The 17210-nt window shown below is 41.2% G+C and overlaps 1 protein-coding gene across 2 annotated transcripts in view; it reads right to left on the bottom strand.

Moving 5' to 3' along the window:
• ASTN1 (astrotactin 1) overlaps positions 1-17210 on the bottom strand; it is a gene marked incomplete at both ends in the record, with an annotated part of 326987 nt that overhangs the window by 67323 nt on the left and 242454 nt on the right. For both annotated transcript variants that reach the window (XM_082612742.1, XM_082612743.1), the window contains 2 exons: positions 9338-9526; positions 11770-11874. In XM_082612742.1, coding sequence (XP_082468868.1) covers positions 9338-9526; positions 11770-11874 — 294 coding nt within the window. The remainder of the gene's footprint in view (positions 1-9337; positions 9527-11769; positions 11875-17210) is intronic.

Raw genomic sequence — 17210 nt, 5'->3', positions numbered from 1 at the left:
AAGTTACGGTAGATATATGTATTGTACTCTTAAGCCTGCCGCCATATGCTTACTTCTCTTGGGTCTATAGCACCATGGCCAGCCCACCTGAGCATTGATCTAAATGTTGGATAAAAGACGATGGGCTAAACAAATTGATCCCAGCTTAGCTTGCTGAATCTAGGAAACAGAACAAGTTTGGCTAGCAGTAGAGCTTCTTCTCTCCATATTCCACCAGAGAATCCAGGCCTCTTTCTTCTCAGTCATGTTGGTTAACAGTCTGATATTTACCAACTAACGTCTATACACCCTACCTGATGCTAGAAGCTATGAGAATTCAAAAAATTATGAAGCTTTTGCACTTGCTATGTCCCCTACCTGGACTGTTCGGCCCCCCGATCTTTGCGTGCTCTGTCTTGTCTGCCAGGTCTCAGCTCAAACTCACCCCTTCATTACCATCATTGAGGCCTTCTCTGTGCTTTTTTTTTTCTTTCTTTTTTTTTGGCCTCTCGGCATGCAGGATCTTAATTCCCAGACCAGGGATTGAACCTGTGTCCCATGCAATAGAAGCATGGAGTCTTAACCACTGGACCACCAGGGAAGTGCCCTGTGCCTGCCATCTTAATCAGCTCCCCCACCCATCTTCCAGTCACCCTCTATTACACCCCCTGATTTTAGTTTCTTCATAGTATCTGTCACTATCTAGAATTACTGCTTTCATTTGTCACTTGCCACTTTCTTTCTCTCTTCACTAAGATATAAGCTCCATAGAAGCAGGAAGCTTTTCTGCATCATTCACCATTATTTGACCAGTGCCTAAACCAGTGTTTATATATAGAAGGAACTGAATAAATGAATGAATGAGCCCACTCTCAGGAAGCAATCCATCAAGTTGTTAAGGCAATACTTACATATTTGGAGGAGAGAATAATCCAGAAAACTATATATTCAACTACTAAATTGTATATTATGGACAAGATGTCACTACTGTCAGGCCCATCATATGAAAGAAGTTTGACATCACCACCAGAATTGTCCCATCAACTAAACTAACAGCCAGGTAAAAATATGAAACTCCAATAATTTTTGGTTTTGAGAGGAAAAAAAGTGGGGACCTCTTGAACACTATTTTAAAAAACAGAATGTTTGAGATAGTAAGATGAGGACAGTGTTGCCTACAGCACAAAGTTTTTTTAAAAAAAAAACAGCTTATCACCTTTAATCCTGATCGTTGGCATGTTTCCAATTCCCTTCAGTGCCTGAGGGCTTACGACTGTTCAATTCTGCACACAAGCCTAATGATCAATGGCTTAATCAGAGAAAAGTCCTGGCCTAAAGTGAAAACCATTCAGGCTCGTCCTCCTGTCTGTGACAGACTCTCCACTGTGGGGATGATACCAGGACACAGCCCTGGAGGCCACCGTGCCATGGCTCCCGTGTCAAAGTTCCTGCACTGGACAGGATGAGCAGGGGTGTTGGGGAAACCCGCTCCCTGTTGGTCTTTGAGGAGAGAATCTAGCTTTGCTATTCAGAATGTGGTCCTCAGACTAGCAGCTTTGGTGTCATCAAGAGCTTGTTAGACATGCAGAATCTCAGGCCCCACCCAGACTCACTGAATCAGAATCACCATTTCAACAACATCCCAGGTGATACATATGCATATTAAATTCTGAAAAGCACTGCTGTACAGAAAAACAAAAACTCCTCCAGAAACTGGGTCATCATTGTATATCATGGCCAAAAAAAAAAAAAAAAAAATCCCACAACAAATAACCAAAAATCCTGAAAACTCAAGATGAAAGGCAATGGATCCTTCATGAAGCCTAACCATGGTTGACATCTGGCCCTGTAGTGGTCACTTTAGACCAGTCACCTGGCTTCAATTCCATCTTGATCCTACTTCCATTTTGCCCACTCATCTTCCCACCTTCGTCTCTTCTTGTGCCACTGGCAGGCAAAACAGCAAGCCGCCATTTGCAATGTATCTCAGTAGGTGAAGGCATTCTTCTTATCCTCACTCTGCCACTTGCTGCTTAGGTGACCACATGCAAGTTAGTTAAGCTCTCTGAGGCTTTATTTTCTTATCTATAAATAGGGAACGTAAGACTTAAGTGATGTGTATGTTTGAGGATTAAATGAGAACAGTTATGTAACAGGCTGTTTGGTAATATTATTTTGGTAACTTCTTCCCTCAACCTACAGATCCAGTTTACTCCGGACTCTGCATCAGAGCCTGGGGACTTGAAGACTCAGAATAAATCCTCACACATATGTTTAGAAAAGCTTAGATCCTCTTGGAAGCCTCTGTTTATAACACCACCCAGCTCAGCATCAGTGGCACCTTCATCAGGCCTGTCTGCCTGGGAATGCCACAGAACAGATGTCTTCTCTAAACCCCCTCTCTGCTCACTTCAGGGCTGTGCATGTAGCAGGCCCTCAGCAAACGTTTGTTGAATGAATTAATTAATCATTGAAAGAAAATAGCTGTATGCCATAATCACTTTGCCCTTGTGTGCTAACTTTGTCATTGTAAATGTGCATAAAAAGAGCCTTTGCAGCTGGTTTGCAACCCTGGGGTCGTAAAACATAAAGCATTATACAAACTTAAGTTATTACTTTTCATTGGCATCAAATACACAAGACTAGGCCTCTGCTGACCAGCACTCACAGACTGGATCAGAGGCTGATGGCTGATTCAGCTATTGTTTTTGCTTCAGCCATGGAAGAAATCTGTTCACTATCCTGGGCAGATGAGCCAACTGAGTCTTTCTTGGGCTCTGTCCACCCAAAAAATAATTGATGAAAAATAGAAAATGTGGCATCCTGTGTGGTAGAAATACAATGCCATCCAGGTGGTTTACTTCTTTCTTTGATTCTAATCTAACTTAAGACTTCTCAGAGCTAGAGGGTCCCCTTAAGGAACAAACTCTCAACTTGTGTCCTGGAAGAAGAGGAAGCTATTCTTCTTAGCTTTCCCCATGGAAAGGAAGCAACTGGCTGGAAACCAACCAACCAATCCCCTGTGGATTATGCCCCAACCCCCAGTGGATTATGGACTACAAGGTACAACAGAAAGGAAGAGCTTGCTTATTGCCAATTGTCAACCCAGATAACCCCACTGATATGCCCCAAAAGCAATGGCAAGGAAAAGCTATGGCAAAGGTCAGATCTAACATAGCAATGAAAGTGATATTGGAAAAGAAAAGAGAGAAAGATCCAAGGAAATTCACTCCTGAATGGAGAAAAAAAAAAAAAAGAAATAAAGAGAGAAAGAAAATGTATTGAGCTTAGTGTGTCAGGTTGAGGATTAAAATTAAGCCCTTGGAAGTTCTTATTTGAAGAAGGTTCAAATTTTGGTCACTTCTCTGGAATCTACAGATCTATGGCTCTTTTTACTGGTTTCTTCTGAAGTTAAGAACAAAATAAAGGATCTATTCCTTCAACAAACAGTACAACAGATGCTAATAATATGCCAGGCCCTGTGTCAGGGGTGAAGACTCAAAGATTGATAAGAAATGATCCTATTGTTTTGCACTTCCTCCCAGATTTCTATCCAAAGTTCAGCTCTTTGTAGATACAATTGTGTGATTTGTTTTTTTCCAGTTAACTTTCTAAGTCTTTACTCTAGATAACAGAAACTTTTCAGAATGTATTTTTCACTGTGTTAAAAAAGTTTTATTATAAAAGTGGCACATGCTTACTGTAGGAAGAGCAACACAGAAGTTTTTAGTACAAAAAATAAAAGCCCCCACCCTATACCAATCCCTAATCTGAAACAAACAGATAACTTGTGTGTGTGTGTGTGTGTACATACATACACACACACATATCTAAATATACATAGATAGTGAGAGAAAGGCTAAAGATTATACTTATATAGATGTGTATATGCATATATTTATATATAACATTTTTAAAACAGACAAGACCCTAATATATCTACTTTTCTGCAACTTTCTTTGTTCACTTCCACATGGCTAGGAATAGAATATATCTGGATAGATAGACAGTAAACTGTAGTCATAGTTGCCTGGCTGCCTCTGGGGAGTGGAACTAGATGACTGGGAAATAAGAGTGAGAGGAAGATGTATTTTTCACTTTATTCTGTTTTACACATTTTGCATTTTTTAAATAAACTTTTTAAATTACAAAAAAGGAGGGAAATATGGTACATGCTGTCAAGTCTATTATCGTGGGAGACAGTCATACAGGGAAATGACAATACAGGGAAATGTCAAGAGCGCTGTCAAAGGATATATATAAGGAGCTCCAAGAGCATAAAACAGGAAGCAAAGAATTCTGACTAGAGCATCACAGAAGGCTTGGTGGAAGTGGTGATGTTAGAACTGGCTCTTGAAGAGTAGAAAGGTGATGGTAGAATAGGGGTAGATAGAGGACAAAGTTAGGCAGGCTCAGAAGTGTGGAAAGGCTCAATCTTCTCTTCTGAACCAGTGGGAACCTTGACCCTGGACCCAGAGTTGGGGCCTGACACTGGGTCAAGGTATCATTTAATTGCAGATGGCAATTTATAGAGCTGAAGGGGGCGATTAAAAGACACACGCAAGAAACAGAAATCATAGCCAGGAAGACTAATCTGCTGATCCTAAGGGCCTAAGAAGAGAATAAGATCCATCCAGAAATGAGGCAAAGGAACAGACACCAGGGAATGGAGTAGGGTCAGGGGGCCAGGTGGGCAAGAGAGGGCCCAAGAGAAAATTTCTGAGTGGGACAAGTAATTGTGGAGAATTTAGAGCACATACCTGTGGCCTCAGACTGGGGCAGGAAGGGAGACTCTGAGGCCTTAAACTGTCTGGAATCAAGTGCAAGGGTTTTGGATTGATAGCAAGCCGTCTTGTGTCAGCAGAGTGGAGGGATGCTCAGGGTAGGGAATGGTCAGTGATGCAGCAGCCGTAGAGGGTGGAGGGTGTGGTAGGTTGAATATTTGCTCCCAAAGATGCCCAGGTCCTAATTTCTAGAACCTATGAATGTTACCTGTGCCTGGCAAAAGAGATTTTGCAGATATGCTTAAATTAAGACCCTTGAGATGGGGAGATTATCCTGCATTATCTGGGTGGACCCAATGTAATCAAAAGGGTCCTTATGTGAGGAGGCAGGAAGAGTCAGAGAGAAGACCATGTGACTCAGACACTGGAGCGATGCACTTTGAAGATGGAGAAAGGGACCACAAGCCAAGGAATACAGGCGGCCACTATAAGCTGGAAAGGGCAAAAAAGGGGTTCTCTCCTAGAGCCTCTAGAAGGATCCTCCAGCCCCACTAGTACCTTGAGCTTAGACCACTGAAACTGACTTTGGACCTCTGGCCCCAGAACTTTCAGGAAATAAATTTATGTTGTTTTAAGCCACCAAGTTTGTAGTCATTTTTTACAGCAGCCATGGGAAACTAATACAGGGAGTGAAGCCATGTTCATGCTGAGAAGGCAGTAAGGCATTAGTGATGGGCTCCAAGCTGAAGAGTCATGTCATTAAGGGGCATTTAAAAAAGATAACAGATAGTGAAATGCAGAATGGACGAGAGTGGCAGGAAACTGAAGAAAAGGAGGCACCTGAGGAGGCTATTTCAATACTTCTTATGAGAGCTGATACTGTAAACTCATACAATTTTGAGAAATGGATGAGAAGACACCTGCTGAAGAAATATTTAGGGGGTAAAAAGAACAGAACTTGTAAATGGTTGAATGTGGAGGGTGGAGGAGAATGTAAAAGACCCCTCACTTTATGTTTTGACCCATCAATGTGGTTCACGAATCTACTAGCAGATATAGAGAAAAGAGATGCTGATCATTGAGGTGCCTATAGAATATCCAGGTAGAAATGGTAAACACTCACAGACAAATGAGCTTTTGAATTTCAGGGAGAAGGGAAGGATTTGAGATGTGGGTTGAGGTAGATACAAAAGAGAATCACCCAGCAACAGTGAAGAAGAGATGAACATTAAGGGTGAAATCCTAGAAAATGACCAAAATGTAAGCGATTTCTTTAGAGGAGTGAGGGCAAAAAAGAAGGAGAAATAAAGGCCAAAGATTTATGAAGAGAATCTGGACAGAATAGCATCAGAGACACAAAGGGAGAGGATTTGCAAGAAGGCAGACCTGACCAAAAGGGACAAATTCTTTAGCTGAGATAGATGAAATGGTCGCAGAATAGAAAAATGAACCTCTGCTTATAAAGTCTTTGATTTCCTTCTCCAGAGCAATTTCTGTAGTGTGACGGGGCTGAAAGCAATTATGTGAAGAGTAAAAAGAAGTTGAGGAAGTAGAGAAAAGATGTATAAGCTACTTACTCAAGAAATTTGATGGTGACATGTTGAAAGGAAACAGTGGTAAAAGAGTTGCATATTTATAAAAATATTATTTTTTGGAAAATAGAAGGTTGGTGAAGGGATAATTGTGGCTGAAGAGGTTGCAGAGATTAAAAAAGAGGAGGCTAATGAATGAGTGAGGACTCAGAGGAAGCAGAGAGGGAAGGAAGCAAGTGTACAGGTGGAGAGATTCGCCTGAAGAGGAGGAACTCACTGCATTTCCTGAGACACAAGGGCAAAGGATGATGAGAAAAGATGGAAGTCAGTTTAGAAGTAGAGAGAGTGAGGTTGGAAATTTCAATTCAGATAGTCTTTATTTGCTCTGTAAAAGAAAAAGAAGAGAGGCTAATCTTAGACCGTGAGAAATGGAAATATGTTATTCATGGGCTCCAGTCAGACTTATCTTAAGTCAGGTGCTCCTAAATATTGGTCTGACCAAACCATATAGTGGTTGTATGGTGAATAAGTGGCTGTTGAATAAAAGGCTGCCTCCTGAAGATCTGTTCAAAAATATCCATCTCTGAGTTCTTATCAGTCAGGCATACCTAAAGCATTGTATGTGTCTATGATAAAACCCACGTGGGAAGTCACCACATCAGAAGAGCTTTTAACCACCATTCCCACCGAGACGACCCCAACTGCCATTACTAACAACAACCTCAACAATAAAAAACACCTGCTGAGGGATTGTCATGTGCCGGGCTCTGTGCTGGACCCTGGGATTTTAAAGTTGAATAAGAGAAGTTGTGTAGTGATTTGTAGAAAGAAGAGGGAAGTCTTTAACTCAAATGTGTGACCTGAGAAAGCCTCTCACCTAAAGGGGGACTCCTAGGATCCATAAACTGTCAGAGCTGGAAGAAACTACAAAAGGCTTTACAGGGGAGATGCCAATAGTTAACTGACTAAACAAAAGTCACCTGGTAGATTCTAGAGTCCCAGCCTTTCAGTCCTGTGATCTTGACATTTCATTTCACCCCAATAAACCTCTTTCCTATTCAATCCATAAGCAATCTTAGGTGTCTAATCATAGGTACAAAAGCAAAGAACACAAAACCCCTTTTCATTGGAAAGTTTCTCAAGTTAGAATAGGCAAGAACATATAATTAAAGGACTCGAGTCTAAAAAGGTGTCACATTTATGCCATGGTAGGTATAGCCCTCTCAGAACACTTGTCACCACTAGTGTATAAATTCCATTCTGGAGCAATCCTCTCCAGAGTGCAGAAAAGCAGAAGAAAATCTTCCTTTGTCTTATGCACTTATAATCCTTAATCAGTAGCATGCTTCGTGCTTTTGGAATAAAAAGAAATTAGTGCGTAGGGAGAAGAAAAATATTTAAGGGTAAGAATCACATCCAACAATAAGAGAGATAAACTCTATGACACAGAGGTAAGATTCAGGAGTCAGCTGGGGGGCAGGTATACATGGACAATTGCAAGAGATCAAAATAAACATACTAAAATGTTTGAATATCTTTGAATATCAATAACAAGCCAGGGGTGATATACATCATATTTATGAGAACTAAAGCCAACAGTTGGACTGTGACAAAATTAGTTTCTGTGTGTAAGAATGGAGAGGGATAGGGCATAGTGCCAAGGCCATGGACAAATTTCCCTCCTGGGCTTAGTATTTAACCTTAAGGATACTACAACGCTCAGGATAGACACAAGAGGTAGAACCAGGAGTTCTGAGGAAGGTCAGACTCGCATCTCCCAGCAGTCCTAGAGCCTGGCAATCCTTGAACCACTGGCAAACAGAAATAGAGGAGGCTTTAGTCCTTTGGTTCAATCACTAGGCTCTGGCATGGAAACATAACAAAGTTTTGCCAGCTGGAACTGGTCTTATCGAAATGTGCTCACATTATACTCCTTCTTGGCAAATTGGAATCAGAACAATTTTAAGATGCTGAAGTTTGAAGGGATACAAGAAGCCTGTGGTTGTCTCTTTGAGCTTAGAGGAGTCAGGACCTGGGGGGAAGCCTGCAGTCCAGGTACACGCCTCTTGTTTCTTTTGGAAGAAAGCTCCCAGCCAGAAGAGGGGCTCTCATGCCTCTACTACCTCTTGAGCAAGACAAAACAGAAATCTGTATGGAGCTCAGCGAACCAAGAGCATCTCAGCCACGGGAGTATATTTTCCCCACTGTAGCACTGGTGACAGCAGGGGGTCCCTCGTCTCAGAGGGACCCTTGATCATTAAAGCTTAGGATGACCTACTTCTTGAGTTTTCACTGTGCTAATTTCATCACTTGCCCTTTAGCAACTCACACATCCATAATTTGAGCTCATCAGAATGCCATGAGGATAAGCTCAGAAGAAGAAATTCCATGAATGGCAATTCTAAACAAGTCTCGGTTGATCAGAACATAAATTTACCAGCCAGTATTCCTCCTACATCAGAAGGTGATTCAAAGGGTTCCAGAAATTCCAATTTCTTATACTTACTTGGACTGAATACTAACTTGCCATCAAACAGTGGATCAAGATTTATTTGTGAGGCTGTTATCCAGAGCTATACAAACACCTGGGGCAATGGAGATTTCCTTACAGCACAGAGCAGTAGGAAAATTGCCCCTAAACACAGGGCAGGATGGAGTGAGAAGGGGTTTACTATGCAATTACCGGAAGGGGTTGCCAGCCAGTGTAGGATGGGATTGCCGGAGGCAGGGAGTGGTGGGGGAGACTGAAACGTTCTCCTTTTCTCCCCTACTCCATAAGAACAGTCTAGTATTTTGCCCGTGCTACGGTAACAGCATGTGTGGTGGCTGGTAAGCCCTTTAGAAGACTCTCTCTATGATAACCCGCTCAGTGGTCATACAGTTTGGAGCCCCTCCTGCGTATAAAGTTTCCCCAAATACTCCCATTTTGACATTTGGTTTTAGCAACCAAACCTTGGCAATTTAAAGGGTGGGCAAGAACATCGAGGCACATCTGAATTAGTCCTTCACCTACAGACTCCTTATTTTTGGTCCTATGGATGTATACCTAGGCAGCCAGGACTTGCACAGGGAGTAGAACTTGCTGATGAGCATGTCACTCACCTTTGCTGATGTCTTCGTATTCCAGCCAGAGTCGCCGCTGGACCTGCTTGTTTGGGTACCAGATAGAGCAGGATTCCTCAAAGCCGTAGATAGCTTCCTGGATGTAATGGTTGCCAAACTGGTCCAACAAGGCTACAAAATCCCCACGAGATGTAGCCCCGTCTAGGGAGTGGAGAGCATTGCTGAGGGCTATGGAGAAACAACACCCAAGAAAAGGAGTGAGGACTTACAATATGGGTATCTGGATTCCCACGCCATTCAGCCTCAACGTGCAAGTGCCATGTGGCCCAAAGTGATGTTGGAGAGCTGGCTGGAGCTACCAGGTACTTCCAGGTAGTGAAATCAGACATTTCAGTTCCTAAAAGAATATTTCTTCCACCCAGTTAGTTATGTTGTCAACTTCATGCAAGTTAAGTATAACATTATCAAATCTCCACTACCTCCCTGCTTAAGTCAAAGTTTTTTGTTTCAAATCACAAGTCATGACATTAAATCAATTTAGTGAGCTCAAATAATAGCATTTAAAAAGTGAAAAAGAATAGCACAGTCTAAAATAGAAACGCAAATACCAGCAGAGAACATTTCACTTGGGAAGATGAAGTATGGCTTCATGAACCTTCTGTGGTGTGTACGTGGGGACATGCCTGTGCACAAGGTCGCAGTGTAAAATGTGCTGTAACTGTGGGTAGTGACCAAAAAGGTTTTCAGGATGCTGCCTTCGTGCAGAGGAATGGGTAATGGGAAGATAATGGAAGAAGAAAGATAAGGAAAGCCACTAAAACACTGCTTACATTTATTTAAGAAAATCAGAAGTATAAAGACTTTGAAATGGCAAATGGAGGAAGGAATCTGTCTGCCTCCTCCCCAGACAAATCTCCTTGGATTTGCCTTCCCTGTTTAAGAGAATCATATTTGTCAGGAAGATAACCTATGGCAAATTTTCCAAATCCGATACCTTCCCTACCTGACCAACTTTGTACAGCCTTCTTTTTGACACACCTGTGTCCTATCAGGACAAGGCACAGCCCGGCCCAGGCTTGAGACCCCAAGTGCAGAGGTCCACATCGTCCATGATGCCATGTGTGGCTTTTAAAAGCACGTGGCAACAGATATGTGATTGTTAACCCCTGATATGCATAGCACCTGTGCTGCGTGTAAACTGAGTATGTGAAAAATACTGCCATATTTTTCTAGGATGGCGAGTAACTTTGTTCGTTCCAAGTGTTTTCTGCACCAGCAGAGTTCACTTCAGTAATAGCCACATCCCACTCCCTTCTTGCCAAGAACTCTTTCGTGATAGAAAATAAAAAGTTCTGAGTCCCTTTGTGTACTTTGGAGATGTTCTATATCCTGAATGCCTCTTCTTTCTCTAGTATATGTCTCACTTCTCTTCACAACTCTCTATCTATCCCTTACCCTCTATCTCTCTCTAGTTGGCCCTAAGGCTCAGCCTCCCTGTTGCTGACCCTGAGTCCTCTCTCCTTGTCTTGTTCCTTTGCCAGCAATCGCATCTGGCTCTAGTTACCCTTATTCAACACAGCAAAGCCAGACTCTGGAGCATAAACCTCAGGTCTGGTACATTCTTCAGGTAGCCCCAGAGGAAGGAGTAATGTTCTTCTGGTCCATGGGGATGAGGCAGAATAGGGATATAAACCTATGTTAAGGCCACTTTGTAGAAATTTTCTCTTTTGCAAATTGCACAGTGGGATTGCTCAAATGCTAGGAAAAACTTGACTCAAGGCATTTATCACTAAGATTTGAGGAATACTTATACAAGGTGCCTCATTTTTCTGTTTTGGAACAATTTATCCTAAGTTCAGAATTCACTACTCCTTAACTTATTAGATATAAAGATATATATATACATATCTATATATATATAAAACATAGATGTAGATGTAGATAAATCTACATCCATCTATCTATCTATCTATCTATCCATCTTGCTTACTTGCTTTTAGGAACCACAGCTGTTTTCTATTTTTCCACTCCCCTTCCTCTTTCTTGCTCTCTTTCCCTTATTTCTTTCATCATATAGAACCTCTAAGGTACAGTAAAGTATACTCTTTGCATTTGGAAAGTTTTCTTCTGTCATTTTATAAAAAGTTTGCTTTTGAATATCCTCTCTACACACTGGGTGACCCCAGGAAATATGATAAAGTAAGTGTTTAAATTTATCTCCAGTGGTTCCCGCCTTGCCCTTTCCATCTCTCCTATTATCCAAGATAAAACTTGCAATTTAATCTATGCTAAGAAAATGATCTGATTCCAGCCATTTGCCCTGAAGGGTGAATCGAGTGACCAGGTTATAGATCTCGTGAAGCGGCTACATTTTGGATGGCATCTTCAACATTGATAAAAGGCTTGTGCCCTTGGGAAGGAATGCCACACCCCAGGAGCAGGTGGGAGGGATGGCTTGCAGCTGTGCTCACCCTGAGAGACAGTCACTTGTTTGAGTTTGATGTGGTACATCACAGAGCGGACCTTCCAGTGCTGCAGGACGGGGTATCCGGACACCTCACTGAAGTTCACCATCCCTAGGGACAGAGGAAATGCGGGCTCAGTGCATGTAGTGGATTCTCAAGTCCCAAGTCTACTGGGTTAGGGGGTGTAATTGTGAGGAAATGAGAAAGCATTTTTGGATGGAGAAAATTTCTGGAATCATAGTAACAACAGCTATCACTTATTGAACCTATACTCTGTGCCAGGCATTCGGCTAAGCACTTTGTATATAGTCATATGATCCTTGTAAACTAGGTGTTATTGTCTGCATCTTATAAATGAGAAAGCTGAAGCTTAGAGAGGAGTTTGCATAAGGGCCCTAGGCCACCAGGTAGAGCCAGGATAAAGTTCCAGATGTGTCTGAGACCAGAACAGGGTTCGTAACTATTCTACTACAATACTCCTTTAATAAACTCATATGAAACTCTGGGCTTACTGTAACACACAGGTTTTTACTCTCTTTAATAGCTGCAATAATTGACTCAGCTCAAGTTCCTGATAACACCAATTTCTGTGCCCCGTTTAACTGATTTGTGTTCCGTATCTAAGTTTTAATTACCGTGAAGCTGATAATGCTTGTTTCGTCTTTACCAGGAGGGACAGTGTAGCATGACTAAGTTAGTAAGGGGCAGGAATGGGCCCTATACTGAGTGTCATCTATGTGCTAGACACATGATAGGCACTTTATTTGTGGTCCCTATTTTACAGATGGGAAAACTGAGGCTCTGGGAAGCCAAGTTACTTATCCAAGGTCATTCTCAATAAATACATCCTTGTAGCCTCTTAGTGATGTTGTAATGAGCTGTTCTTGCTTGAACACCTTGGAGAAAGAGTGGCACTCTACTTGAATTCTAGCCACTACTATAAATATAAAATGCTACAGAAACAAAATAATTAGGCCACAGGAAATAAAAAAATCACCTTGCTAAGTTTAGAGCACCAATTTTGGCTTCATTTCTATGCCTGATGTATGCACATGTGTGTGTATATATGTACATATGCAAATACAATGGCCACATATATGATAAATTTAGATAGATAGTGAGCATGTGTGTGTAAATATAATGGCAAAAATACATACGTAGTGAATTATCCTGCCATTTTGACCCATGCTTCCTTCAGGCTAAATCAACTAATTTAGTGTCTAAACTGGATGAAGAGTAGGTAGGATTAATTAGCTGCTTGTCAACTCTGATCAAATTAGCTGAGTAATTGCCAAATTTCCATTTCTGTGTGAATCATATGGGAATAATTATCGGTAGAAAAACAGGAAAAAAGGTCAGAAGAGGTGCTTACTGAATCAATTGCTTAAATTTGATCTCAGGTAATCAAAGATAAGTTACTTGAAACTAAAAGAAGGTTTTCAGCAATTTTCCTTTCAAATGCTCTTATTTTAGGGCATTAAGCTTTGTGACGGCAGTCATACTTCTGCATACTCTGGCTTTTCGCCTTTATGTTAATTGTAAAAGCGTATAAAGGAAATTCTAACTTTACAAGTTTAAGACTCCAGTCACATACCTCCACGGTACGTTTCATTACAGTTATAATGTGCATGTTTTGTAAAACTGTTCTACATAGTATGCATTCTCTAGTAATGCTAGCTCATCAGCTTGCTGTTATTTCAGAAACTCTATTAATAAAAAGATAGCAAGCCCGATAAATTAAGATTTTTCAATATATCAGAAAACATTCCCTTTAATGGACTTGTTTCCTATCAGGAAAAGAACAGGGCAGGAAATCAGGAGGCGGGAGTTCTAAGGCACCCATGCTGCCGAAGGGGGCAGTTTCTGCCTGCCAATCAACTGGCCTGAGCTTCCTCTCTGGCTACCTGGCCAGGGGACCTTGCGATTCTCAGTTGTTGCATCTGTAAAGTGAGTGGCTTAGCTCAGATGACCCCTTGTTTCCTTTTCAACTCTGTGATTCCAACCAGCTGTGTGACCTGGGGCTAGGCAACTCATTTCTTTCAGTTTTCGTATCTGAAAAGTGGGGATGATAGTATTCATCCTGCCTACTTTACAGGTAGGTTGTCAGGACAAAATAAAGTTATGGGTATAAAAGCACATTGAGAAAAGATAAAACATCATATACATACATGGTTTCCATAAAGTTGTCACCCTCCTCCCTACCTCTCTCTCATCACTTCTAATTGTGTGAACTTGACATTTGTTAATTGACGTTTTTGTTATAAATTCCCAGGCCTTAGTTCAGGTCAGTAGAGGGAAGGGAAAATAAAAGAAGCACGGGTGTTGGCGGTGGGCAGGGATGACAGTGTGCCACATTCGCCCAGGATGAGCCAAACAACCGAACTCCATTACTTCACTGCTAAACAACAATTCTACTGAGTGCCTTTATGCTACACCATAGTCAGGGAAACAGTTACATAACTGTTAATGCTTGGGAAATGTTGTTCTGTGCCCACTTACAGATAATATTTCCATTAGTTAAAAGGAAAGGGATATTTTAAAATATATATTTTCTTGCTGAGTCATAGGATTCTTTCTCGATGTGCCCTTGCAATGCGGTTAGTTCCAGTTTTTTATTTCATTTTATTATTATTTGTGATACCTTTGTGAATGACTTTTTTTTTCCAAACAAAATCTGTTTTCTCAAGAAAGAACATTATCTTTCCCTACATATGCTTGAAAAAAGAATGACTGAATAGACCTATGTGAAAGAAAAAGAAAGAAAGAAAGAAGGAAAGAAGGAAAGGAAGCAGGCAGGCAAGGTAAGAAAGAAAGAAAGAATAGAGAAAGAAGAAGGGATGAAGGAAACAAGAAAGGGAGGGAGTAAGGGAGGGAAGGAGGGAGGGAGGAAGAAAGAAAGAAAGAAAGAAAAACAAAGAAACAAAGAAAGAGAGAAAGAAAAAGAAAGAAAGAAGGGAGGGAGGGAAGGAAGAAAGAAAAGAAAGAAAGGAAGAAAGAAAGAAAAATAAAGAAACAAAGAAAGAAAAAGAAAGAAGGGAGGGAGGGAAGGAAGAAAGAAAAGAAAAAGAAGAAAGAAAGAAAGAAAAAAGAAACAAAGAAAGAAAGAAAGAGAAAGAAAGAAGGGAGGGAGGGAAGGAAGGAAGAAAGAAAAGAAAGAAAGGAAGAAAGAAAGAAAGAAAGAGAAAGAAAGTTAGTTTTCTCCTGTTATTTTATTGAAATGTCAAGGGGATGTTTAAGATTTCGTGATTATGGCACCCATCGGACCCATGAATGTGACCAGCAGCCTCCTATTCCTCCTTGATCTGCCTCTGGACTCTTTTTTTTTTTCTCAGCTGAGAGACTGAAAATACAAATGGATGATGGCCAGACCACATGTAAAAACAGAACTCTGACCCACAATCTGCAGCAACCAGCCCAGCAAACCACCCTATTATCTACAGCAACCAGCCCAAGAAGCTAATCTACCGTCTCTAAGTCAGACTTGTAGGAAGTCAGACCACTATCTCTTCTAGTTCAGGAAGCCAAATAATAACCCCTTTAACAATCAGGCCAAACTCCCCAGGACTTGATTAACAACCGACAGCGTCCCTAATGTTTGTTCTTGCTTCCAAGTTAGGTTCCACCAGAGAAAGTCAAACAGGTCTCCTAAACATCTACCTAAGAATACCTCACTCCTGGTTAGCTGGATCACCTGCCAACAGCTTACATGCCTATCAGGGCATATCTGAAGCCCTCCCTCTTTTCCACTCTGAAGCTTTCCTACTTCTCTGCCTGCCTCTCAGTCTCTGCCAAAACGCAAGTGATGGTGGCTGACTCCCCTGCTGTGTGTAAATAGCCTTCACCTGTTTTCATTTTGTTGGCCTTCATTTATTTCCACACAACTTATAACACCAAAAAGGCTTGTAAAGCATAAGAGTTCTTAACTGTTTTGGTAAGGAAGAAGGTAATCAGCAAGATAAAACACATACATCAGAAACTTTCCAGTACATTCTTTAAGCCAATAATTCTGAAAGATCGAAATAGCTGTTATGTGTAAAAGGATTCTCTAGTTAAATAGAGTTGGGAATTGCTGGGCTAAGTAAAGTAAAGGGTATTTCTTTAGTGCAGGACTTCTTGGAATCTGTTCCATGCTCAGGTGCTGCAGATTGCTGAGAGGTAGATGCTACTGTCTTTCCAAATTATCTGAAGATAGAACCTATCTGAAGATAGAACCTATTTATGAGTGGAGGGCTGGTTTTTCATGAAAAAAACATGCTTGAAAATGCTGATATAGAAGAATCTGAAGATCACTTTCGCCCTAAAATCTTTTAAGCTTGTATGTAGGTTTATGGGGATTGTGACCTATAATAGCACATAGTGCGGCATGATATGACATTCTCTATATGACTCTCAAGAAAGATATAATTAAAATGTTACCAGGGCTTCCCTGGTGGCGCAGTGGTTGAGAGTCCGCCTGCCAATGCAGGGGACACGGGTTCGTGCCCTGGTCTGGGAAGATCCCACGTGCCGCGGAGCAGCTGGGCCCGTGAGCCATGGCCACTGAGCCTGCGCGTCCGGAGCCTGTGCTCCGCCAACGGGAGAGGCCACAGTGGTGAGAGGCCCGCTTACCGCAAAAAAAAAAAAAAATGTTACCAGAACTAGGAAATAAATATGGAAGAAAAGTGGTCAACCATCTCTAACTGATTCTTCTAGTTATTCTGGGCTTTGAAAAACAAGACTGATTCCTTCTTACATCAAAGGAAATACCTGCTCTTGGACTAACTGGTATCACTTTTTAATCAAAATACATTAAAAAGAAAGGCTGGGTAGAAAACTAGCAGGTCAAGAAAAGTTCTCTCTGTACTTTTAGGAATGTCTCTGTCTCAAGACCATGAAAAAGGTAAAAGGTCCCACCAGGACATCCTTCCACTCCTTTTGCCTCTGATATACCAAATCAAGAGAGGTCCAAGGGCACAGGGAAGAAAGAAGTTTCTCTTGTGGATTTGAACAAAATTTGGATCTTTTTCTTATTTCCAAAGATGGAGATTCAGACACATGTTTTTCTGATGTTTCTCAGATCTATCCTCCCCAAAAAGCTCAGGTAGCATCACCCGGCAACTGTTTCTCAGCCAATGACATGGAAACAAGAAAACTAGATTGCCAAACACTAGAGACGTAGGCTTTCAGGACACACCCAGAGGTGCACTTTAATTTTTTCAGGTTTGTGTGTGTGTGTATGTGTGTGTGTGATCTTTTAGAAGGCAGCTTATTTCGATAAGATTTATTTCCGGTCCGGAATATATCTAATTGTTTTCTCTCTTGCTCCCTTTCCTTCTTCTATAAGGAAAGCACAGTTTGCTAGTTTAAATGTTCATATTTTCTTTCTTCCTTGGTATATTTATTTATTTAATAAACATACATCTCAGTATGTATCAGGAACTGTTTTTAAAACTTTATAAATATTTATT

This window comes from Mesoplodon mirus (assembly GCF_964341445.2).
Source record: "Mesoplodon mirus genome assembly, chromosome: 3".
Lineage (NCBI taxonomy): Eukaryota > Metazoa > Chordata > Mammalia > Artiodactyla > Ziphiidae > Mesoplodon > Mesoplodon mirus.
Note: the sequence above shows the minus strand (reverse complement) of the source record. Positions and strands in the feature narration are given on the sequence as shown.